General features: G+C 44.8%; 1 protein-coding gene across 1 annotated transcript in view; it reads left to right on the top strand.

Moving 5' to 3' along the window:
- The window catches only part of R3HDM2 (R3H domain containing 2), a 2,908,810-nt gene that overhangs the window by 2,170,869 nt on the left and 710,603 nt on the right, over positions 1 to 27,338 (top strand). Inside the window, exon 12 of the mRNA XM_044083626.1 lies at positions 25,118 to 25,272. Coding sequence (XP_043939561.1) covers positions 25,118 to 25,272 — 155 coding nt within the window. The remainder of the gene's footprint in view (positions 1 to 25,117; positions 25,273 to 27,338) is intronic.

The raw sequence follows: 27,338 nt of genomic DNA, 5'->3' as shown, positions 1-27,338 counted from the left end.
TGCAGTACTTTCTGTCCAAAAATCAACAGCAAGATGAATCTTGGGTTCTGTGGTAGTGGCGATCTTCCTCTTACCTGTAACCAGATATGTGAGTCCTGTAGTGGACCTTATCAAGTTGATGGTTTATCAGAAAACATCCCATGTCCTCCTGGGTATCCTTGAACATTTGCAGATCTCACATCCGGCGGTTGCTGGAGTTCCCTCTTAAACCTCTGTGATGTCACTTTGTGCTACCCTTTCCCTAAGACACGATGACCACAGACATTTACCACCTGGGATGAATGGGGGGGGGGGCATTTCCAGCAAAAGACAGCTCAAGGCATATGGTCCCAGGCAGAGGCAAGTCTTCACATCAACATTTTGCAGATGAGTAATTCTCCTAGCATTACAGACCTTTCTAGGTTCTCTGGCTTCCAATGTGATTTCTATCCAGACAGACAATATATCGGTGGTTTGGTACATCAACAAATGAAGGGGAGCACAAATTTTCCACTTATGTCGCAAGGCCATATCAGTGGTGATGTCTTCTCACTGCTTTCTCATTGTAACACACATTCCAGGGAAGTCGCCCATCCTAGAGGATGGGTGGTTGAGCAGGTTCATCCTCCTCCCCCACAAGTGGTCCCTCAATTCAAAGATAAAAAAGCAAATATTCAGCCATTGGGACCCACCATGCTGCAATCTGTTTGCATATCCCATAACACCAAGTGCAGCTGGTACTTTGCTCTAATTTAATCCCCCTAGAGGGTGAGTCAACAAGGGATGCTGTAGTCCATGATTGGCCCTCTGAACTCTTTTATGCCTTCCCGCATGCCCCACTTATATCCAAATTCCTACAGAAAGGTTTAACGGGGAAAGTCACAGTCATCCTCATAGCCTCCTACTGGCCTCAATAAGTGTGGTTTCTTTTCATCTGGCGTCATCTAGTACACCCTCCCTAGGTTTGGGTTCAGCTCCATATCTACTAACCTTACCCGTCAGGGTTGCCTAACCTAGACATTCAGTCTCTTAAGCTTACTGCATAGTTTTTCTAGTTCCGGTGATGATTTGACTATCCACATTCTCCTCATCTGTCACTCATAGTTTTACATCTTCTCAAAGACCTTCCACTAGAAAAGTTTACAAAAGCAAACGGAAGAGATTTTCCATTTGGGCTTCAGGTAAATATGTGGATCCCTTCTCAGCCCCTCTCCCAGCTATACTTGAGTTTTTAGCATTTCTTTTTCAAGACTTTTCTAGCTATTCCACTATCAAGGCGCATCTTCATTTCACATCGGGGATAACCAGACTCCCATTGCATTTTAGAATTTCTAAAGCTTTTCTCAGAGGAACTTTTCATCTTCCACTTATGGAGATAATTACTCCTTGGGATGTAACCATTCTTTTGAGCCTGCTTCTAAGTTGATCTAAAGTTTTTATCATGGAAAATGTTATTTTTAGTCGCCATTACTTCTCCCAGGAGAATTTCTGAAATCCACATGTCTACAAAACCTCCCTATCTGACCTCCCTCAAAGATAGGGTGACCTTGTGAATGAACCTTTCTCCCCTTCCTAAAGTGACTTCTGAGACATCAAGTTATCAACCTGCCAATGTTCTTTCCAAACTTCTCCAACAAAGGTGAATTTGTGTTGTATCTGTTGGATGTACACACTTATGTTTCTTTTTATACATAACTAAATTATTTAGAAAGTCTAAACAGTTGTGCGTATGTATACTTTTCTAAAGTCATATTGGGCAAAGTAATTTCCAAAGTCATTTATTAAAATAAGCACAACTTTACCAGGAAATATTAGTGCTTTTGTCTTACAATTAAGACTTCTTCAGATGTATTACAACAGAACAAGTACAGACCAATAAAGTCACATGATACAGAACACAATGAACTAATAAGAAAAGGAGAGGCAAAGCAATTTAAAGTGACAGGCAGTAATTGCAAAGGAATTGCATGGAATACCTGCACAAACCGTGAAACTGACACAAAGTGTAGCAAAACTGAAGTAGAAATGCTTTAAACAATTCTTAAAAAAATTGTAAAAAAAACAATATTCAAGATTAATCAAAAATATTTCAGAATATATCTGTATCTAACGCACTCCTTTTTAGAGACCACTTGATACTAATGACATCATTCAACCCTATGGCACAGATGCATTTAAAAATATTTGCCGCCACAGCTCCCTCTCGTCCAACAATAAGGGACCAAGGGCCACCCCTAGGGTCTGATCTCTCACCTGTTCCAAGACCCAAAAATGAAATTCATGCTCTTACAAGGGGAATTGGTTACTTTGTTTTTTGATATCATAAAGGTGCTCATAGATGCATTTTTAACTTTCTGTCGGTCTTGCCAGCATAAAAAGCAGGGCAAGACCCACATCATGCAGTGTAGACCACACCACTTGACTGGTAATTGAATGTCCCTTTGGTAAGTAAAGTTTTATCATTGATCTGAATACAGTCACTGACCAATATCTGACTACATTGGCCACATGCACCACATTTGAACATATTGCCAGACATAGACTTACACCTACCAATATTGGAACTCTCAAGATTCTATTCAAGACAGGACGTACTTTTAAAAACTATCTTTGGCTGGGCCCCCAGTTTCTCCAACAATTCCTGATCCAGTGTAATGTAATCCAGTTTTTGTAAACAATAGACTCAATATATTTACTGTCCCTATTAAAAGTGGTGACCAAAGTATGCCTAAATTCAAGCAAATCATTTTTCTCAGGTAAGCCATCCCCCACCATGTCCCCACATGGGTTAAGTAGTCTAGAATTGTTTTCTACGTGAGGGGAACCACATACATTTGGATTGGGCATCAAAAGGGGGATGTAAACCCCTTTCCATCTCTTGTCCTTCACTACAGCCATGAGAGAATCAATGAGAGCCAAGGGATATTCCCTGTTGACAAACATGTCCTTCAACCTGTTGCACTCTTCCACAAACTCACTCCATAAAGTAACCATCCTAGCTGCTCTAGCCAGTTGGCCCTTGATGACCCCACGTTTCTGGTGATAGGGGTAGTTTATGTTGGCAAGACCAAGAGAAAGTTAAAACAATGTGTCTATTAGAACCTTTATAACATCAAGAAACATAAAGAAACCAATGTCCTTTTTAGACGCATTACATTATTTCCAGAGCATAAATTTCATTTCTGGGTCTTGGAACAGGTGAGACCAGACCCTTGGTCCCTGTTGGAGAAGAGGTAGCTGTAGTGGCAGATGTTTTTAAATGCATCTGTGCCACTGGGTTTGAATGATGTAATTTGCTCTAAAAAGGAGAAGGTTGGACAGATAGTGATATATTCTGAAATATTTTTAATTTGAATATTTAATCTGAAGTAGTTTACTTCATTTGGTCTTCAACCTGTGGGAATATGGATCGAGCCGACAAGAAGTACTACCATCAGCTTCGAGCTCCAGACTCCTCCCCTTACCCATAATACACCTCTACTGCCTTCCATCCCCAGATCTCGTTTGCCGCGATTTGTAGAACATCGTGTCTCTAAAGCTCCAGCTAGTAGGGTGATTTTGATTGTACTTTTTTCTAAATTTTTTGTTACTTTTAGCTGTTTCAGGTTAGTATATGTACCCTTTCTCCCCTCCCATCATTTTGGCATCGAGTGTAGGTTTGTAGTTGTAGATAGTTTAGAGCAGTTTGTCTGTGGTGCCCCTCCCCCCCTCTTAGTTAGTCTAGTGTGGTGAAGTGGGTGTTATTAGTCTAAAGAAAGAAAGTTTTTAGTCTCTCTCATTTTTTTTTTTTTTTAAGGCTTCTTGTTTGATAGTATAGCTGAAATGCTTATCTTTAAGTGCTGCACAGAGTATGGCCATAAGCTCTCCCCAGCGGATGGCCACACTCTGTGTGCGCTATGCTTAGGTGTGGCCCACCTTAATGTGGAGTGCTCCATTTGTACGGGGTTCAATCCCCGAGCATTGAAGGATAGAAAAGCTAAGTTGGCCCTCAAAGGTCTTCTGCCTGCCACTGATCCTCCTTCTTCGGCTTCATTCACAGCGGCTGCTGTGGCTGCCTCTTCCACCTCTGTCTTCCCCTCCCTCCCAGGCTGGGACTCAAACACATGCATCTACGCCTGTGGTTGTGGAGCAGAGGAGAGGTAGAGAGCAGGAGAGAGAGTCGAAGAGGAAGGAAAAGAGGAAGAGGTCCCCGGACCTTTCATCCCCGAACAAGTCTGCACAGACCCGTGACTCCCCTTGGCTCCGGTCTCCAAGGTTCTCCTTGGATCTGGAGGAGGCACATTGTTTCCCGAGCCTCGGTTCCCCAACTGGCCAGGTCAGAGTCTGTGGCCTTGTCTCGGTCAACCTGTTCTTTATCGGACATGGATCTGAATAAGATGATGAGGCGCTTTATCTGTACACAGATCCAGAAAGGGGTCTTGCCAGCCCCTCCCCCCTCAGAAGGGGAGAGCTTGCTTCCCTTGTTTCAGCCCATTTCTCCTTCCCCGATCCGATTTTCCGCTTCGGAGTTCTCTGATCTGAGGTTGGCCTTGGTCAGGGGGTCCGCACCGACTGTCCTTGTGTCCTTGACGTCGACAGCTGCCTGGAGCATCTCTGATCTGACCAGTTCGGATCCAAGCTGCTCTCTGAGCCTGGGTGTTGGATCTGAGGGAGTGGAACCTTTTCCATTAGCGCCAATATTATCGGGCCAGGTTACCTCACTCAGAGCTCTGTCCACTTCGGGTCCAGTTCCGATTCTTGCGTTGGATCTGGGGAGACCGGCCTCCTTATTAGCTTCCCAGGAGGTCCGGATCCAAGCTGCTCTCTGAGCCTGGGTGTTGGATCTGAGGGAGTGGAACCTTTTCCATTAGCGCCAATATTATCGGGCCAGGTTACCTCACTCAGAGCTCTGTCCACTTCGGGTCCAGTTCCGATTCTTGCATTGGATCTGGGGAGACCGGCCTCCTTATTAGCTTCCCAGGAGGTCCGCTCTCCGGCGTTCGATGTAGTAGAACGGGTCCTTTCTATTGGATCAAGGCCCCTGACTGTCTCCTCAGACACCGCCCAGACCCCCTCGGCTCTGTCTATGGTCCCCATTGTCTTACCAGAGGGACAGCCTGTGCCCGAAGAACCCCAGACGGTTCCCCCAGAGGAACAGATGGCTTGCGAGCGCTCCCCGGAGAGCACCACGGGAGATGTGCCTCGCAAACGTATGTGCAAGAGGAGGCACTTGAACTCCCCCGAGTCCCTAACAGAGGACACAGATTTAGATGATGAGGAGGGCTCCCCAAGATCACCTCCCGACGATGTCTCCTTTGGAGACATCATGGCGATCCTGCACTAGCGGGGGAGGTTGGTCTGCACCAGGCTGCCCTCTGATGAGTCTGTGTTTCTGGAGGCTTTCAGCACGGGCCCATCTACATCTTGGGTGTCCCCTTCCCGTGGATCCTTTAGTGGATTTGATCATCTCGTGGGCATGGAAGGAACCAGATACCATGGAGCCGATACCTAAGCACCACAATAAGGTTCTGAGTCACCCTACTGACAGGCCTTCCTGGAACAAGGGCTCCCCAGTGGATGCCATGGAGGTAGCAGCAGCCACAAAGAAGGAACTATCTCAGGAAAGTTCCTTGATCCACCCTCCTGACCGAAAGTCTCGGATGATGACCGCCTAGGGAAGTGGGTGTATGCTTCAGCTACCTTTTCAATAAGGGCTCTGAACTACTTGGCCCATGTCACGAGACTCGGAATGCTACCTAGTGAAGGAGCTGGAGGAGTATCCACTCAAGTCCATGCCGCAGGAGGAGAAGACTTCTCGTTCTCCACGAAAATGGCCACTCTAAGAGCAGTATCATGTACGTCCATGCGACTCCTCCCCCATGCTACGGAAGGAGCGGCTAGGTCCAGCGTCTCCATGAGGCATAACGCCTTGCTCAGGTTGTGCCAATTCACCAAACCCTTTAAGGCATCATTTGCCAATGCCCCTTATGACGGCTCGACTCTTTTCGGCAAGATTGTCAAGGAGACACTAGTCCATAGTGAGAAGGATGGAAAGACACTGTCTGATTTTGGGATCCACTTCTCTAACCCTCAAAGGTCCTTTTCCCTGAACCAGAGAGGGCAAAAGAAGATGTGGTTCCGGAAGTCTCAGTATTCCCGGGACACTCTGGGCTCTTCTTCCCCTAGAGGTAGAGGGGGACAGAATGGACGCCGTCCTAGAGGCAGAGGGGGACAGAATGGATGCCATCCCAGAGGCCGAGGGGGTCCGCAAAACTTCGGGTCTCGAGAACCATTCTCGGAAAGACCCGGGCAGAAACCCCGAGGGGTTGCCCGGCTGCTCTACTCTGGAAGCAGTCGGGGGATGATTGTCCTTGCACCCAGTGGCATGGGAGTCCATAACAACGAACCGGTGGGTGCTTCAAATCATATCCAGTGGATATTCTGTCCCCTTCATGGGTTCCCCCATACCTCTGAAACACCTCCCTGGACGTTCCACCAACACAAAGGAAGGCAGCAGCACAAAAAATTTCCACGCTGATAGGACAATGACCCATTGTAACCACCGCCCCCCCCCCCCGATCAGTCTGGATCGGGCTTCTACTCCAGGTTCTTTTTGGTGCCATAGAAAATGGGGAACTTAAGGCCCATCCTGGACTTCTCTACCCTGAACCTGTCAGTTGCCAAAGAAAAGTTCCGGATGGTCACACTACAGTCCATCATGCCATACCTGTAAGAGAGCGACTGGACGTTAGATCTCCAGGATGCTTACTATCACATAAAAATGCACAGAAGCTCCAGAAGGGTCCTCCACTTCCAGTTAGGGTACAATCATTATCAATTTCAAGCCCTACCCTTTGGTCTCACCACAGCCCCCAGGGTGTTTACCAAAGTGATGGTGGTTGTAGTGGCTCATGTGAGGCTTCAGGGGATTCATGTCTGTCCGTACCTGGACGATTGGCTCCTCACTGCTCCCACCAGGTGCCTACTTTCCCAAACTAGGGATTACTTTCTGGCACTTGCCCTGAGTTTGGGTATCACAATTAACACAGTCAAGTCTCTACTAGAGCCTGTACAGGTGATAGATTACATTGGTGCCAGGATAGACACTAGAGTGCAATGTGTTCCTGACCTCGGAGAGAGAGTTCGCAACCACAGGATGCATGTCTCCCTAATTTAGCGATGTTCTTCGTGTTTCACTGTTGCAGTCATCATATTTGGGCTGTCTGCTTGCAGGTAGCCCTCAGCCGGCCTGACTATCAAAGTCTTCGGTCCTGCATCGGTTGCTTTCTCTTCTTCCATGTCAGGTAGTCAGGGGTATAAAGCATGCAGCCAATGCCATTACATCAGTCTTTCTTGCCGTGCGGTGCCCGAAGCAGAAGCAGTTTGCAAGTGCCGGTCAGCCAACTCCTGAAATTTTCTTTTTCGAGTTTCGGAACCGAAGTCTTCAAAAAAGCTAAGCACCCCGTTGGGGATCCTTTTTCTTGCTCCAAACTGATGTCAGGAAAGTTAACAATTGTTTTACTTGTGGAAAGCAAATACCTCATAAAGATTTTCATTCATACTGCATTCCTTACTTAAATCTGCGGTGGTGGTGCTGCGGTAGCATTGTCGCCTCACAGTAAGATGTTGTCCTGTTCGATTCTCAGCTAGAGCATCTTCTGTGTGGAGATATACGTGAGTGGGTGTACCTTCATTGAAGGTTGTGCATCAGGGCTGGCAACTCGGCACGTAAAAATCTACTGCCAATCATTAGCGGACCGGAGTTCTGCTGTGGTGACCCCTAACTGGGGAAAGCCAAAAGACACAACAACAACTGCATTCCTTACTTAGGCCCAGTCCACGACGTCCCTCGCTGTTGGTTTTCTGCCTTATTAAATCCTTGAACTATTCGTCGTCTATTCATTTTCGCTTCAAACTATTTTGGTACTCAGTTTAATTATCCAGAAATGGCTTCGGTAAGCCATCCAACTACCGACATTCTGAAAAAACGTAAAGATAAAGACAGAGACAGATCGCATAGGTCTAAAGCTGCCGATGACGCTTCTGTTAAGCTAGTCGCCAGTTCACTGGTACTCAGTGAGACGCTTTCGTAGCCCCTGATACCCGCTACTTCAGATTCGCAGGCCTCTACTGAGACCCATTCGGAGTCTGGTATGCTGCAAGATGCTTCTTCGACTATGGAACCTGCGGATGTCTCAACCATGGATGGGTCCGGAGCTGCTGTGCAGGCACCGGCTTCTGAGGGTGTATTCAGGCCTACTAACTTGCATATCAAACCGATGCCATCTTCTTCAAGGCCTAAAACACGATCCACGCCTAGAAAACAGACGTCCAAAACGCATGGTCAGACCCATATGCCTAAAAATCAAATGATAAGAATGGCTGAAGACCTCATTACTCTAATTAGGGGAAGCCACCCTTCCCCCTCCAAGAGACCTAGAACTGATTTTCCTTCTGATTTTTCTGATTAGGATTCTGAAATGACCGTTTCTTCTGATGACCAGGACTTGCCCTTATCTACCTATGAGGATTCAGATGCAGGGGTCTCCGTTCTCTCTGCTTCCCCTCTAGACTATTTCTCTTTTGGTGAAACTTTGCACACACTTAGGGAGCATTTCCACTGGGAAAGCTAGGATTACTCTGACTCCAAAAAGAGGCTTAGGGAATTCTTACTCCTACCTCAACACAGGCCTTTAGTGATCCTTCCTGTACTGTACATTGTAGATGATGCCTTCTTGGAGTCTAGCCTGGCCCCAGACACTTTACCTCCGGCTCCCAGGAAACCTGACAGGTATTGCAGAGTACCTGACTCTCACAAGTTCCTCTTTAAGAACCCTACTTCGGACCCAGAGACCATTTCACAGGGACCCAAAGGCGTTAAGGATAGTACTGCCAAAAATCCTACGCCCTCTGATAGAGATTATAGGGCCTTGGACAGATGGGGTAAGAAGGTTTACACTTCTGCTACTTTGGCCATTAGGGCCTTAAACTGCCAGTTTCATATGTTAAAGTATCAGCAGCGTATTATTGGATTACTTAAACAGAAAATTATGTTGATTCCGGACTGTGCTGAAAATAAAGAATTACAGGATTTAATGCATTCTTCTGAACAAGTTGGTAAACATACTTTGCAATGTGGTTTTAACTCCTTAGAGGCATCTTGTAGAGCTGCTGTCACTGGGTCTGTTCTTAGAAGGCATGCTTGGCTTAAGGAGCAAACTTTGCCAAATCATGTTAAAGCTAAATTACTGGATGTGCCCTTAAACCAAGACCACCTGTTTGGCAACGAAGCAGAAGAGGTACTTAAAAAGATGGAGGAAAAAGCTAAATCTATGCAGACTGTTAAAGATTTCCTGCAAGTACAACCTCCCAGATTTAGTAGGCATTGGCCTTTTAAGAATTGGTCCTTTCCTGTCTCTTCCAGGCCTTCAGTCCAAACCCATGAACAGCAGACCACCCAGGCTACAGTCTCAAGGCACTCACAGGCCTAAGCAGTGGGAGGCTCCCACTTCCAAAGTTGGAAGTAGTAAGACACCCCCCTATGGTAAACTGTCACAATGACCACCTTAAATCTTCCAAGCCCTGCTCAACTGCATTCAAATCTTCCAAAAATTCCAAGCCCTGCATTCAAAAAACTGGGAACTCATTACCAAAGACAAATGGGTTTTAAATATGGTTTCCCCAAGGATACAGACTTCACTTCCACACCTTACCCAACCCCAAATGGTTGGCCAGATTTACCCCCAAATCAGTGGGCAGAGGCTCAACAGCAGATTCTCCCTTCTAAGTATCAGGGCTATTCAACCTGTCCCAGAAGAGGAATGGGAAAAAGGTTTTTATTCAAGACTTTTCCTGGTACCCAGAAAAGACCACTCCTGGCGTCCTATCCTGGACCTGTCTATTCTAAACACTTTTTTGGTAATACCAAAATTCAAAATGCTAACCCTTAATCAGCTGCTTCCCATGCTAGGCAAAAATGCCTGGTTGGCAACATTGGACTTAAAGGAAGCTTACCTGCACATCCCAATAAGGGAGTCTTGCAGAAAATACCTACGCTTCAGAGCAGGCTGCATGCACAATCAGTTCTCTGCACTGCCATTTGGCTTATCTACTGCGCCCAGGGTATTCACAAAATGCCTAGCTCCAGTCATTGCATTCTGCAGGCAAATAAATATTCAAATATACCCATACCTGGACGATTGTCTAATTCAGGCCAAAAGCCAGGACATACTAGTAAATCATTTGGCATTTGTAAAGAAACCACTAACCTCATTGGGGTACACCATGAATGAAAAGAAATCTCACTTAGTACCCTGCCAACAAATTGTATTCTTGGGAGCAAGCTTGAACACAACTTCCCAGATGGCCTACCTCACGCCAGAGAAACAAGTTTATTTGGCAGCCTACTTCACACTACTGGTCACAAAGACCCAGATATCTGCAAGGAAAATACTGCAAGCCCTGGGGTTCATGGCCTCTTGCATTCTACTAATTCCATATGCAAGACTGCATAGGAGGAAACTACAATGGTATCTAAAATGCCTATGGTGTCAACATTCTCAGTACCTGGAATCAATGATTCCTATCATTCCTTGTATAAAGACAGAGTTCCTTTGGTGGGCAGAGGCCTGCTGCCACAACAAGGGACTGCCATTCACTCTACCCCCTGCCATCCAAACCCTAACAGACTAATCTGACTATGCATGGGGGGCTCACTTGGCAGGGCAGTGCATTCAGGGCAAATGGAACCCGAGTCAAATGCACTTGCATATCAATCAAAAAGAAATGTTAGCTGTACAGAATGCTCTGACAGCCTTCAACGACCACGTTCTTCCAGGACAATTATTGGTAAAGACAGACAACACCACTGTTATGTGGTACATAAACAAGCAGGGGGGAACCCACTCATACCCTCTCTGCAGACTAGCCATGGCTCTGTGGAACACAGCCTTGAGCTACCAAGTGCACCTGCAAGCTCAATTCCTGCCAGGTAAGCTAAATTCACTGGCAGACCTAAGCAGAAATCTCATGGACCCACACGAGTGGAAACTGAAACCAAAGATATTCAACATGTTGAGAAACAAATGGGGGAGCCCAGAGATATGTTTGCCTCCCCTCAGAACTACCAGTTGGACAAATTCTGCACAAGGAATCCCCACAGACAAGCTTGGAAAGTGGATGCCCTGTCCTTCACCTGGGAAAGTCTCTCATTTTATGCCTTTCCCCCTCTGCCTGTCCTCTCTAAAGTTCTACTGAAGATCAAACAGGACAAACCAAGGACAATACTCATTGCACCAGACTGGCCACGCCAACACTGGTATCCCCTCTTGCACAGTTATGTCACTGCTGGAACCATGGCACCTGCCTCAGACCCCTTCCCTACTGTCCCAGCAGGCGGACCAAATTCTGCATTCCCAGCTTCAAACCCTGAACCTTGCAGCCTGGCTAATTACCTGAGCTCTCCAATACCATCCCTCAGTAAGCAAGTGCTGGATGTCATTCTGGAGGCTAGGAGGCCTAGTACTAGAAAATCCTATGTTGAAAAGTGGAAAAGATACTGTTCCTGGAGCCAAACTCTGGATGGGCACAACAGTGCCCAGCTTACAGCTTATTCTTTAATAGTTAACAGAGATGCTTCACAAGGGCCTTTTAGTCTCTTCTATTAAAATTCATGCCTCAGCCATTTCAGCATATTATAATACGGAGCCACCCCTCTTCTCTCACCCACTGCTGAAGCAATTCCTCAGAGGGGGCAATAATTTAAGACCACCCAGGAGAGCCCCTACTCCAGCCTGGGACCTTAACTTTGTATTGGAAAAGCTCACTCTACCTCCTTTTGAAACAGCTGCAACTGCAGAGTTAAATACCTTTCTTGAAAAACACCTTCCTTCTAGCCATCACTTCAGCAAGAAGAGTGTCTGAATTACAGGCACTCATGGTAGTGGAGCCCTTCATCATCTTCCATGCAGACAGGGTGTCCCTCAGGACCAATCCTTCCTTTATGCCTAAGGTGGTATCCAGTGTGGCCCTTAATCAGTCCATTCATTTGCTAACCTTCTTTTCTAATCCACAGAACAAAGGAGAATGAATACTGCACTCTTTGGTTGTGCACAGACAACTTAGATTTTATTTGGACAGGACTAAGCGCCTCAGGAAAACTGAACAGCTGCTAGTTGCCTTTGCTGCAGGGGCAGAGGGAAAGGCCATTTCAAAGCAAACTATTTCAAAGTGGATAGGCCATTGCATTCATTTATGCTATAAGCACCATGGAAAACCTACTCCACAAGGAATGAGATCACATTCCACCAAGGCTGCATCTACCTCAACATCCTTTCTCAGAGGTGTTCATACCAGGGACATCCTAGAAGCTGCTACCTGGAGTTCTGTTCATACCTTCACCAAGCATTACCACTTGCCTATTTTTTTCTAAATCCAGAGCTGGTTTTGCCACTACAGTCTTGCTGGGCCTAATAGCTGCTCCTAATTCTCTCTAATTGCATCCTCCCTTCCTTAGATTTGGGAATCTACCCAAATGTAATGACTGCAACAGTGAAGCACGAAGAACATAGTACAGTTATGTACACTTACCATAAATGTAGATGTTCGAGTGTATTCACTGTTGCAGTCCTTATTACCTTCCCTCCATCCCCCTGACTTCTGTTGGCTATACCTATCTTCTTTTTTTACTGCATTTAAGATTTCTGGTGTATTTGCATTTTGTTGGAGGTGTAACCTTGTATATAATTGCTTCCCATTATGGGGGCACCTGACATCTGGGGCAAGAAAAACTGATGTAATGGCGTCGGCTGCATGCTTTATACCCCTGACTGCCTGATGTCATGGAAGAAGAGAGAGCAACCGACGCAGAACCCAAGACTTTGATAGTCAGGCTGGCTGAGGGCTACCTGCAAGCAGATAGTCCAAATGTAATGACTGCAACAGTGAATACACTCGAACATCTACATTTATGGTAAGTGTACACAACTGTACTTTCTCACCTCCCGACAACGGAATCAGTGTTGAGGGCCCTAGGCTTAATGGCGGCGACCATAACTCTCCTTCCATGTGCTTGGCTACACATGCAGATTCTTCAATGGACTCTAGCGGTTCATTGGTCCCTGTTGGATTTACCACTAACCTATCCTATCCACCTGAGTCAAGTGTGTCGGTCGTCCCTCATATGATGGATGAGCTCTCCGGACATTTTGGAGGGACGATCCTTTGTTCAAGCCCCGGCCCAAACCACAGTGACCACGGATGCCTGCCAACTCGGGTGGGGGGGGGTCATTGTTCGGGCAGGACAGTCCAAGTCCTGCGGTCCCCGTTAGAGAACAGCTTGCATATCAGCATCCTAGAGATGAGGGCGGTCCTTCTAGTGTTGCAGGCTCTTCATGCCTTTCTTTAGCTGGGGACAATTGCCATTCATTCAAACAGCATGGCAGTAGTCTGGTATATCAACAAACGGGGAAGACCAGATCTTATCCCCTTTGTTGCGAGGCCATGAGAGTGTGGGAATGGGCGATCTCCACCGGTCGCTTTCACGTAAAGGTTTTAACTTCACCTCTACCCCTGGATGATAGACTGGAGATAAAACCAGCCGATATAGGGGGAGGGATAGTAGAAATGGATTTAGAGGTTTATACTAGTTTGTTGCTAAATTTGTTGAATGATCAAAAGACATATTCTATGATATCCCCCCTGATGATTAAACGCATTATTAAAGGAGCATTTAATAGACTCAAACCTTTAAAGGAAGATAATATTTTAGATTAGGAACTTTTTGAATTTTTTTATGTGGAACATCCAGTAGTACCGCTATTTAAAGCGCTACCGAAAATTCATAATCTAATACCACTACCACTGCGGCCCATAGTCTCAGGTAGAGGATGGATCGCAGAACATCTTTCCATGTGGGTAAAGACGAAGTTAAAACCTTTACTTGATTTGTGTCCTTATATTCTTAAAGATTCTGCACATTTTTTGTCCAGACTGTATGAGACAAGCCTTGATTTAACTTCTATTGATAAAATATTAGTCACATTAGATTTAAAAAATCTGATCTGAAGTAGTTAACTTAATTTTATCTGCAACCTGTGGGTATTCGGATCCATATCGGATACGAGCCGGCAACTTTTTTTCTAGCATTTGCTCCAAGCTCCGAGCTCCTTCCCCTACCCATAATGCACTACTATCTCCTACCTTCCCTCAGATCTCGTTTGCCTCGCCAGTAGTGAGCATCGTGGTCTCATTCACTCTGAGCTCAGGGATAGTAAGTTTAAAAATCCTTTGTCTTTAGTGTGTCTGAGTTAGTTGTTTCTCTTCCTCCCCCATTAGTATATCGCTTGTTCGTTGGCTAGTTTAAAAAAAAAAAAAAAAAGTTTTTGTTGTAAAACTCTGTAGAGTAGTTGTTAGGCCTGCCCTTCCCCTACGTGTGTTTTGTGTGTGGTGATCTTGTAGGGAGTGGTGTTTGGTGCAGGACCATGGCTGATCAGCCAAAATCAGTGTTTAAGAAATACACAGAGTGTGACCATAAGCTCTCACCGGCTGATGGTCACACTCTGTGTGTTATTTGTTTGGCAGTGTCCCATTTGTCAACGCAATGTGCAATCTGCGCTGGGTTCAACCCTAGAGCCCTCAGGGGTCGTAAGACCAAATTGGTAGCCAAGGGCCTTCTCCCTGCATCTGTGCTGGAGTCTGCCACGGCCTCGGTACCCATTACTCAACCTCTCACCCAGACAGGGACTCAAACTCCCATTTTTTCTGTTGCTGGGTCAGGCAAGGAAAAAGCTACTGTCAGTGTAGCAGGCAAAGACAAGGACAGAGAAAGGCGCAAGGAGGACAGAGACAAGAAAAGGGATAGACCTTGCAAGAGATCCCCGGACAGGGAGCTCTTCCTTAGTCCCCCTTCTAAGTCCATGAGGCCAGTTTCTCCACGTCTTCGGTCTCCTCATTTTTCACCGGAGCCGCTAGAACCTTCGGATCCAAGGCCTTCCTCGCCCTCAGGATGCAGACCAGCCAGATCTGAGTCAGTGGCTTCTTCGCGATAGACTCAGAGCTGATCAGACTTAGACATGGACAGGATAATGTGGAGATTCATTCAGACCCAAATACAGATGGGAGTCTTGCCAGACCCCTCTCCCTCTGGAGGGTGGACCTCCATGCCTTTTTTCCACCCCATCTCACCTTCCCCGATCCGTGAGTTGGCTTCGGGGCTCTTGGATCCGAGATTTTTTGGAGCTGGTAGCTCGGCGATGACGGTTCCCCCCAACCTCGACTCTGACTGTTATCTTGAGCTCCTTGGATCCGACTAGTTCAGAGCCGAGTGACTCTGAGCTGCGGACAGGGAGTCGGACCCGAGGGAATGGATTCCTCGGCTCCGCCTCTTTCCGATCCGACCCATTTCCTCGGACCTCAGGCTACCCTTGCTTCGGCTCCAGAACCTGCTTTGGATCTGGGGAGGGGGGCCTTACTTGCTGGGTGCCAAGGAGGTACATTCTCCTTTGGCCTTCGAAGTGGTGGAGAGGGTTCTCTCCCAGGGATTGAGATCCCAGCCTATCCCCTCGGATTCCACCCAGACCCCTCTGGATTTGGCAATGACTCCCTTCAATCCTGTCTCAGGGACAGCCGTACCAGAGGATCCCCATGTTATTCCTCCTGAGGAACCCCCTGCAGCTCATGAGTCCTCTTCAGAGAGTCCCACTGAAGAGGGCCACCATAAGCGCAAGTGCAAAAGGAGGCACTTGGACACCCCACGAGTCCCTCACTACGGACACTGGCTTAGAGGAAGGAGAAGGTTCCTCCAAGTCACCTCCCGAAGGCGTCTCCTTCAGAGACATCGTAGAGATCCTCTTCCAGAGGGGAGGTCGGTCAGCCCCAAAACCTTCTGTGGATGAGTCAGTGTTCCTGGAGGCCTTTGGCATGGGCCCATCTACTTCCTGGGTGTCTCCGGCAGCGGACCCCTTGGTGGACCTTATCAACACGCGGGCATGGAAGGAGCCTGACATCATAGAGCCCATCCCCAAATGCCCTGACAAGATTTTATCTCCCCCTACTGACAGACAACCTTGGTCAAGAGGAGCTTGTAACTAGTGCAAGAGAGTTGCTCAGTCCACTCCCTAGACAAGGAGTCCAGGTTGGTGGATAGGTTTGGGAAGCACGTTTATTCCTCAGCGACCTTTTCAATCCGTGCGCTGAACTGTTTGGCACATGTGATCCGGCTTCAGCGAGACCTTGTATTGGAATTCGCTGAGTCGCCCCCAGAGTCTTATCATCGCAGGACAAACAGCTGTTCTCTGTGAAAATTTCGGCTCTGAAGTCAGTATCAAACACATCTATGCAGGTTCTTTCCCATGCCACGGAAGAAGCAGCTAGGGCGGCCGGGACAGGCATAGCCATGAGGTGTCATGCCTGGCTCAGGTTGTGTCAGTTCCTGGACCCTTTCAAGGTGTCCTTTATTAATGCTCCCTACGACGGTTCTTCACTTTTCAGGAAGACAGTACGTGACACGCTTATCCAGAGCGCAAAAAGACGGGAAGACTTTGCCGTCGTGATACGCTTCTCTAACCCTCAGCGGTCCTTCTCTAGGAATCAAAGAGGGCAAAAGAAGATGTGGTTCCGAAAATCTCAGTTTTCCTGGGATTCTTAGGACAACTATTCCCCCAGAGGCAGAAGGGGACAGGATCAACAACGCCGGCCCAGAGGTAGAAAGTTAGAGGGGGTCCCAGGAATTTTGGGTCTAGGGAACCTTTTTCTGATAGACCCCCTCAGCAGCCCTCAGGGGTTGCCCAGTTGTTCTACTCTGGAGGCAGTCGAGGGGAGGTTGTCCTTACACCCAGTGCCGTGGGAGTCCATAACGACAGATCACTGGGTGTTACAGATTATATCTAGAGGTTACACTATCCTATTTGTTGCCCCTCCAAATGTTCCAAAACACCTCCCGGATGTTCCACCCGCTCACAGGGAGGCCGCAGCTCTAGAGGTTTCAAAGCTGCTTCTCAAATGAGCCATCGAACAGACCCCCCCCCCCGACCACTCTGGATCAAGCGTCTACTCAAGGTTCTTTTTAGTGCCAGTAAAGATGGGGGACCTCAGGCCCATTCTAGACCTGTCAATTTTGAACCTGTCACCAAACAAAAGTTCCGGATGGTCACCCTACAGTCCATTCTACCTTATCTCCGAGAGTGCGACTGGATGTGCTCGTTAGACCTCCAGGATGATTACTACCACATCAAGATCCACAGAAGCTCCAGGAGGTTTCTCCGCTTTCGGCTGGGAGCCAGTCACTTTCAGTTCAGAGCCCTACACTTCGGTCTCAACACAGCCCCCAGGGTGTTCACCAAGGTAATGGCAGTTGTAGCGGCTCACCTGAGGCTTCAGGGTATTCAGGTATTTCCTTACCTAGATGACTGGCTCTTTGCTGCATCCAACAAGCGTCTGCTTTGTCTGATCCGAGACTACTTTGCCAGATCTGTTGGGGATTACAGTCAATGTTCAAAAATCCCAGTTGCAACAAGTACAAGTTTTAGACTTCGTTGGGGCACGGCTAGACACTTTTCAGATGAAAGTATTCTTAACTCCAGACAGGATCTTACACCTCAGGTGCCACATAGCTCAAATAGTGAACTTCAAGTCTCCAAAGGCGAGTGAGGTTCTCCGGGCACTGGGCTCCATGGCTGCCTCTGTATAGATTCTCCCTTGTGCGCACCTTCATATGCGGGTTCTTCAATGGACTATGGCTGTTCAATGGTTTGGCTAGACCTGCCCATGGAATTTCTGATCAGGATCAGTCATGTCTGCAGGACGTCCCTTCTTTGGTGGTTAAATTCACTGGAGATTATAGAAGGATGCCACTTCGCGTCATCTCCAGTCCAAGCCACAGTGACCACGGACGCCTCCCAACTCTGGTGGGGGGGGCACTGTTCGGGAAGGCACGTGGTCCCAGTCAGAGACCAAGTTGCATATAAATTTTCTAGAGATGAGGTCAGTGCTTTTAGCGTTGGAAGCCTTTCACACTGTCCTCCCCCTCGGATTGATTGCAATTCAGTCAGACAACATGTCTGTTGTCTGGCATATCAACAAGCAGGGGGGAACCAGATCCTACTCCCTGTGTTGCAAGGCCATGAGAGTGGGTGATTTCCACTGGTCAGTTTCTGATAGCAATGCACATCCCGGGGCGCTCCAACATTCTAGCGGACAGACTTGAGTCGGGCTATTCTGATGCTGTACGAGTGGTCTCTGAAACAGTCAGCAGAGGAGATATTCCTTGCATGGGATCAGCCTTGCTGCAAACTCTTTGCATCTCCTTCCAATGTGAAGTGCAGCGAGATCTTCGCTCTGATTCCCTCACCAGGAGAACCCCCCAGAGACGCTCTAGTCCATGCTTGGCCCCCTGGGCTTCTGTATTGCCACTTATTCCAAAGTTTCTTCAGAAAGGTTGCTGACTGCGGTGCAAAGTTATCCTCATTGTCCTGTTCTGGCCTCGTCAGGTTTGGTTCCCATTCCTTTGGTCTCATCTCTTAGCTCCTCTGTGGGTTCTGGATCCCTGCCCGGATCTAATCTCCCATCCTTCGGGTGTTGAACCGCCCGACCAGGGCAGCCTCAAGCTGACAGCTTGGTTGCTCCAGTTCCGTTGATCGCCAGGACTCCCGGTCTTTCATCCCCGATAAAATCCATACTGGTGGCTTCTCTTAAAGATTCCACTAGGAAACTTTATCGCAGTAAATGGAAGCGTTTTTCCATTTGGGCTTCACAGAGAAACCTAGATCCCCTTACAGCCCTTGTTCCAGCGGTGTTGGATTTCTTGCCTGGTATTTTTCAGCAAGGAGCTAGCTCCTCCACAGTGAAAGTACAATTGACAGCCATTTCTAATTTTCATGTTGGTGAAGACAGCATAGCCTTAGCCTCTTCTAGGCTGTGTAAGGCTTTTCTTAAAGGCACTTTTCTTTTGCGCCCTCCTGTCAAGGAGTCTGTGCCCCCTTGGGACCTTACGTTTGTCCTACAGGCATTGGTGGCTCCTCCATTCGAACCTGCAGCATTGGTGGATTTAAAATTTTTATCCTGGAAGACAGTTTTCCTAGTCACCATTACATCTGCTAGGAGGGTTTCTGAGCTTCAAGCTCTGTCTGCCGTGCCTCCTTATTTGGTCTTCCATAACGATAGGGTCTCTCTCCGTACTAATCCTTCTTTCTTACCTAAAGTGGCATCTGAAGCAAACATAAACCAGTCCATTAATCTGTCTGTTTTCTTTCCTAATTTCCAAAACAAGGGTGAATACAAACTTCATTTGTTAGATGTTCATAGACAACTTTGCTTCTGTCTTCATAGAACAAACTCATTCTGTAAGTCTGACCAGTTGTTAGTTTCCTTTTCCAAATCCTTTTTGGGAAAAGCTATTTCTAAGGTTTCTTTGGCCAGATGGATCACACTCTGCATTTCACGTCTACAAAGCAAAAGGTTTATCTCCTCCTGGTATTGTTAAAGCTCACTCTACCAGGTCCATGGCGACTTCTGCTGCCTTTTAGTCTAGGGTTTCTTTGGACGACATTTGTGTCACAGCAACTTGGGCCAATTCACATGCCTTCATTTCCCATCCCATTATAAATTAGACCTGATTTCTAGAGGTAGAGCATCCTTTGGCTCTGTGGTGCTCAGGAATATCCTTCCATAAGGGCCTCCAAGGACTGGAGTAGTTGGGGACTCTGTCCCACAGGTTGCAGATAAAATGAAGTTAACTACTTCAGATAAAGAAGTTATGTACTCACCATAACGTTCCATCTGAGTAGTTATACTTCATTTTTCTGCAACCTTCCCTCCCTCCCTTCCCCCAGACCTTGTCCTGTCAATATTCAGGTTTGGTTCATTGGGCTGAGTTGCTAATGTATTTAGTTGCAGCAAACTCGATCTGAGGGAAGGTAGGAGATGGTAGTGCATTATGGGTAGGGGGAGGAGCTCGGAGCTTGCAGCCGATGCTAGAAAAAACGATTCCGGCTCGGATCCGATATGGATCCGAATACCCACAGGTTGCAGAAAAATGAAGTATAACTACTCAGATGGAACGTTATGGTGAGTATATAACTTCTTTTTTTACAGTTATTAGTACTGACTTTGGTATTAAAGCTATTGAAGAAATTATGAATATCATGGCATTATATGATGAGAGGACTAAATGTTTGATTTTAGAAGTATTAAAACTGGTGTTGGAAAATAATGTTTTTATTTGTAATGGCAGTTACTATAAGCAAAATCAAGGCATTGCCATGGGCACACCATGCGCAAATTCATATGGGAATCTTGTATTAGCATATTGGGAGTAGAAATACATTTTTGATGAACAGCTATGGAATAAATGGATAATGTTCTATGCCAGATTCGTGGATGATATTTTTTGTTGTGAGCCCATGATGCAAGTACCCTACAGGAATTTGTTAGTTATATAGAGAGTACTACTGATTTTTTTAAGGTTTTCCCTTAACCTTAGTGAAGATAAAATAGCATTTTTAGATGTAACTGTTTCTAAGAATAAGCAAGGCAGTTTGGACACCACCTTATATAGAAAAGGACTGTTGGAAAAATCACTATCTAAATGCTCATAGTATGCATCCTCAGTATACCTTTCGTAATATAGTGAAGGGCCAGTGTTACAGGGTCTCACGCTTATTCACTAATGATGATGTCTTCAATGTAGAAATAGATAATTTAACACATTTGTTGGATAAAGGTTATAATGAACAAATGATGGACAAAGGTAGGCAAGATATAACTTTAAAAAGGCATGATAGAGCGAGACCCTGATTTTCAAATAATTCACTAAATGATAAAGATTAATTTTTCCCATCAGTGTGACAATAAACCCAGAGTGACACTAAGGTTTAGTAGTAATATATATAAAGTAACATTATTAAACAAAACTGGAAGATTCTTACAAGTGATGAAGGTCTTAGAGATAGTATATACAAAGTACCCAAGTTTGCATGTAGACTTAACAGCAATTTAAAAGATTTATGTCATGAACAAGAACAAAAGCAGGCAAGTAAAAAGTGTTTGAAGATAGGGACGTGTCCTTGCAGACGTTGTAAGGCATGTACATTTTTGAATAATTCAGGTTATTTTATACATCCGGTTACTAATAGGAAGTACAATTTTGAACTTTATGTAGATTGTCATACTGAAAATGTGATCTATCTTGCACAGTGTAGACTGTGCCCAAGTTTTTATGTGATGAAAACTAATTGTAAATTGAAAACCAGAATTTTAAACCATTTGTCTGACTTAAAGATGAAAGTAATGCGTTGTATCAACATATTAAATATTTTCCAGATCATAGTTTTTCTTTTTTGGTAATGGAAATAATACATAAGGGAAAAAGGTAGGGGGGGGGGCGATATTGTAAATACAACTGAGCATGCAGAGCTTAAATGGATTTTAAATTTAGCTGATGATGCAGCACCAGGACTTAACTGTGTGTTCCTTTAAAACCAGGCTTGAAAAAAAAGGCTGGTTAAATGTAAATGTTAATTGTTTTAATGATTTTACAAATGCATATAAACTGCTTTAGAGCTTGTATATGCTGTCTGAGGAAGGGTATTCACCCGAAAGCGCTAACCTTTTACCATTAAATTATTATTCTTTGTTGGCCAAGTTTGGACTCTATCTTTTATTTGCTGTTGTTATAAACAAGGGTATGACATCCAAGTTCAAGGAGGTCATTGTCCCACTGTATTTGGCATTCATCAGACCTATTATTGAGTACAGTCCCACCTTTGGTATGTACCTAACCAGGCATATTCAACAGTTGGAACGTCCACAGAAGTTCCTCACTAAACTTATACAGGGCATAAGTAAAATGGCTTATGCAGACTGCCTCAAGGCTCTCTCCCTGTATTCTGTCTCCTACAGGCTTTTGAGGGGAGATCTATGCCTGGCATACAGGGCATTGTCAGACCCCACTCTGATGGACCTCCAGCATATCCACAAAACAAACAGCACCAGAATTACCTGTTCTAAAGAATAATGGAAATAGGGCCTGCTGGAGATATAGGTATGTATCCCAGAGACTACCCCATCTATGGAACAGGATCCCTATCCATGTGAATGAAGCAGAGTTCCTCCTTAACCCAGTTCAAGTGCAACTTGGACAATTTGATGGTAAACCAGAAATTCAGCCCCGTTTTGGCAACTGTGGCTCTAATGGACATGGGAAACCTGTAAATGGTTCATTTCCCAGGCCCCATGCTTATGCTTTTCGAGGCTGTCTGAACTTTTCAGAGATTTGGTATGCATAGCTAGACTTAAAAAGGGCCTTGTGGTCTTTAGCCTAGTAAGCACCTATGACGTGTACACGTTATCTGCTTTTCTTAATTTTTCCTTTCTTATGTTACCTGCCTTCTTTTAGGTCTTTAAATTAGAATAATATTACTGTTTCTTGATATTGTGAGCAAAGTCAATCTGCTGTATCTTTCTCATAGTGGAAGCATTAAGGGTAGGGGGGGGTGCACACTGGATCCAAAGCTTAGAAGTGAACGAAGTTTGGTCCGAGTACCCATCCATTGAAGAGGGACAAAAGCAAACAATACAGATCTGTTTGATTTTAAGAGTTGAATGAGTTAATAGATTTTTAAAATTCTCTATAGAGTACTTGATCAGAAATATTGGAAGAGCAAATAGCTGCTAACTAAGGAAATGATTCATCTGAGCTGGGACACAGGATCTGAATTGCTTCAACATAATAGGCCCTTATTAAGTTTAATTCTATTGGCTACCAAAGAAGCAGTTACTAGAAACTAGAAATGTAAGTCTAAACCAGCTGTATTTGAAATATTGAATATTATAAAAGAGATAAAAGAACTGGAAGAGGGGTCTTTAGAAAAGGGAAGGAACACTTTACACAGAAATAAATGGAAATTATTGGAGTAATACATGCAGAATAATGTTCGAGGAGGCATGAGGTTTAAGGGAAGACAGAAATTCATCATTTTCTGTACTTTTGCACTGATAGTTAAAAGGAAGGAAAAGATATGTGATGTACAATGTATGTGAATGGAATAATGTTAATGTTTTGTTTTCCTTTTTGATAATATATGTTTGCCTATGTCTTGCGTGATGATACAGGTTTTAAAAAATAATAATTTCGAGGGGTGAAGTCTGTCATAAGGAGTCGCTGTATTTTCATTAATTACATTCTGGAGTTTAGTCAGGAATTCATCTTGCCCTTTAGGTAACATGCATGTTGTTCAGTAAGTTCTTAAAATATTTAATAACACTGATGTTAAGTATAGGTACTGTGTGAGCAAGTGTGTGTGTGTGTGTGTGTGTGTGTGTGTGTGTGTGTGTGTGTGTGTGTGTGTGTGTGTGTGTGTGTGTGTTGCACTCTGTATATACCTGACGACAACAAGTTTAAATACATTACTGTGTCCTTTTTTTGTTTTCAACTTGACTGCAATATCAAAGTCTGTCATCTGCGTTGTGCACATGTAAAAATTAGTTGTTTATGAAGTCAAACGTTACTGACCTCTACTGAAATTTGATGACGGTGATTGATCTGGTTTGGCAGGACTAGTATATGCATGTGTATATATGAAACAAATTGAAACACTGTGATCAAAGTAAAAAAAAAAAAAACGGGCAAAATAATGTGAGGGTTGTAAAGCTGTATGCAGTCAGTAAAGTGACTGTAATTGGTAGGTGTAGAGTTATTCTGTTGATAAAAGTAACTGAGCATCCTAGTTAAAATACTTAACATAAATTCAGTGGTGATGGGTACATCGAAATATTGGAAAATGTTCTAAAATGCACCACACATGGAATTCCATGGAATTACTTGAAATCTCCAGTGCCAAAGAAAGCTAAAACTATTTGCTTGATTTTGTAAACGTGTAGGTTACCTGAGCTTTAGTTTTCCTATGGCAGTAGTCTAATATGGTGATAAAATGTAGCACTGTGACAGCTGTATAAATAATGGTTTGTGCTGCTTAAGGCAGTGCAAGAGTGTTTGTGTGCAGTTCCACATTATTGAAATAGAATGTATACTCAGGAATCTGATAATGAAATAGAAATATTCATCTGAAGTCCAGTGATGGGGGTTACAAGATAAGACGCATATATTGGGTAGGAGGTTGTAATAATGGTTAAGATGTTTACCTTACAAGACAAGGGTCAGGGTTTGATTTTCACATGGGGTAATTGGCTAGGCTTAAAATACTTCACAAGGACAGTTATCCTAGTACTAATCTGTGAATCTATGAAATATGTTCATAGCATTGGAAAATGCTAAAAAATGCATGACTGAGCATCTAAAGCACCATGGTTTATGGATTCCTCCAGTCCCTTTGATCCCCAGGATGATTTTGTTATTGCCTCCAGCAAAATCCATCAGTTTTACCAACAAATTTTGTGGCCATCCCTGGTGGGCATGTTAGTTTTTTTGTATTGTATAACTTATGTTACAGTTCCCAGCCATTGCTGATATGTCATATTGTCATGGGAAGGTAAAGCAAAATGTCTCCTTTCATTTCTGCTTTCAAGCATGCTGGAGATACCATCTCCCTTTTCAGAAATGACACCAAAGAATCAAGACAACATTGTTTAGTGTACATACAGTGGAATTCGTTCCAGTCAGAGTTCACTACAGTGAAGTAGAGCACAGTTGGCAAAGATAGAGGAGCATTTCAGCTACAGATGACAGGATCGGTTTGAATCATTTTAAGGTTATTCTTGTGAAATAAGTGTTCTGTGAAGGTGCTCCAAGGAATTAACGGGTATCAAAAAGTATTGAGTCCATTCTTGCATGAAATGAAGAAACTAAAATGTAGAATAAAAATGTTAGATTTTTTTAGACATTAAACTGTGTAACGTCTTGACTGAAAGTAGTACGGCACTGATTTTATGCAGAGTGGCACACAGTTGTGTAAGTAAATTCACAAATTATCACAGCTGCTGTATTCCCTTTGGTACTAAAAATCCGAACTGTATACAAACATTCTAATAAAAATTGTGTTGGAAAAGAATTTGAAAAAGTATTCAATGGAAATTTTTTAATTTGTTGTTGGAAACTGATAGAAATGGTTAGGGGTCCATGTGTCCCTTTAAGTGACGGTACTTCTGTTGAGTGTGAAGCAAGCATCTGATAATATGCATTGTTCAAATAATTTCCCTCCCCCCATAGGTTCCAGTAGGAAACGAATCCCAGGGTGTAGTGCAACAACCATACCAGCAGCCTGTCGTAGTCTCTGCAAACCAGCCAGTACAGGGTGGAATGCCTCCTGGTGGTGTGCCCTTCTACTACAGTGTTATTCCAGCATCCCAGCAAAATGGTACAAGGTATGAACTGGCTCCCTGACACACTCATGGGTTTTAAATTTTGTGCTTTTCCTCTTATGCACTGTTGCATTGCTTTTTTGTCTTTTCTTTCTTTCTTCGTTTTTTTTGAATGGGAAGAATAGAGTCTGTTTTTATAGGACGTATATCTTTGTCAAGCAGATGTTCTTCGTGTTTCACTGTTGCAGTCATCACATTTGGGGTTATCTGCTTGCAGTAGCCCTCAGTCTGCATGATTCTCAAAGTATTGGGTCCTGCGTCAGTTGCTGTCTCATTTTCCATGAAGTCAGGTAGTCAGGGTGTGTAAAGCATGCAGCCGATGCCATTACATTAGTCTTTCTTGCCGTGCGGTGCCCGAAGCAGATGCAGTTTGCTAGTGCCGGTCGGCCGACTCCTGAAATTTTCGTTTTGAGTTTCAGAACCGAAGTCTTCAACTAAAGCTAAGTACCCCATTGTGGAAACTTTTTCTTGCTCTAAACCGATGTCAGTAAAAGTCAATAATTGTATTTCTTGGGGAAAGCAAATACCTCATAAAGATTTTCATTAGTACTGTATTCCTTCCATAGGCCCTGACCACGACATACCTCACTGTCAATTTTGTGCCTTATTTAAACAATGAACTATTCGTCATCTATATATTTATGCTTCTAAATATTTTGGTACTCGGTTCAATTATCCAGATATGTCTTCGGTAAGCCACACGACTGCCAACATTCCGAAAAAATGCAAAGATAAAGACAGAGACAGGCCGCTTAGGTCCAAAGTTGCCAACGAAGCTTATCCTAAGCTAGTCGCCAGTTCATCGGTACTCAGTGAGGTGCTTTCGCAGCCCCTGATATCCGCTACTTCAGATTCACAGGCCTCTACTGAAACCCATTCGGAGTCCGGTATACCACGAGATGCTTCAACTGTGGAACCTATGGATGTCTCTACCTTGGATGGTTCCGGAGCCGCTGTGCAGGCACCGGCTTCTGAGGGTGTATTCAGGCCTACTGACTTGCATATTAAACCGACGTCATCTTCTTCTTCAAGGCCTAAAACTCGAACCAGGCCTAGAAAACCTATGCCCAAACCGCATAGTCAGGCCTATATGCCTAAAAATCAAATGATAAGAATGTCTGAAGACCTTATTACTTTAATCAGGGGAAGCCAACCTTCCCCCTCTAAGAGACCTAGGATTGAATCTCTACCTTCAGCTCCCAGAAAACCAGATAGATATTACAGGGTTCCTGACTCTCTCAAGTTCCTTTTTAAAAATCCTACTGCGGGAAGGTATACACTTGCGCAACCTTGGCCACTAGGGCCTTACACTTGTGCAACCTTGGCCACTGGGGCCTTAAACTGCCAGATTCATGTGTTAAAGTATCAGCAGCATATTATTGGATTGCTTAAACCGAAAATTATGTTGATTCTTGACTGTGCTGAAAATAAGGATTTACAGGTTTTAATGCATTCTGCTGAACAAGTTGGAAAACATACTTTGCCATGTGGTTTTGAGTCACTAGAGGCATCTTGCAGGGCTGCTGTCACTGGGTCTGTACTTAGAAGGCATGCTTGGCTTAAGGAACAATCTTTGCCAGATCGTGTTAAAGCTAAATTGCTGGATGCTCCCTTAAATTAGGACTGACTGTTTGGCAACAAAGCAGAAGTAGTACTTAAAAAGATAGAGGAAAAGGCTAAATCTATGCAAACTGTTAAAGATTTCCTACAAGTACAGCCTCCAAGATTTAGTAGGCATTGGCCCTCTAAGAACTGGTCCTTTCCTGCCTCTTCCAGGCCTTCTCAGTCCAAACCCAGAACCAGCAGAACACCCAGGCTTCAGTCCCAAGGTACGCACAGGACTAAGAAGTGGGGGCTCCCACTTCCAAATCAGGGAGTAGTACGACTCCCCCCTATGGTAAACTGTCTCAGTGACTTAACTTTAAATCTTCCAAGCCCTTCTCAACTGACTGCTCCTTTAGGGGGAAAGATTGCTCTGCAGACAAAAAACTGGGAACTAATTACCCAGGACAAATGGGTTTTAAATGTAGTTTCTCAAGGATACAGATTTCACTTCCACACGTTGCCCC

This window comes from Protopterus annectens, chromosome 9.part0 (assembly GCF_019279795.1).
Source record: "Protopterus annectens isolate FY-2018-M chromosome 9.part0, PAN1.0, whole genome shotgun sequence".
NCBI classification, from domain to species: domain Eukaryota; kingdom Metazoa; phylum Chordata; order Ceratodontiformes; family Protopteridae; genus Protopterus; species Protopterus annectens.
This window is presented reverse-complemented; position numbering and strand designations above follow the sequence as displayed.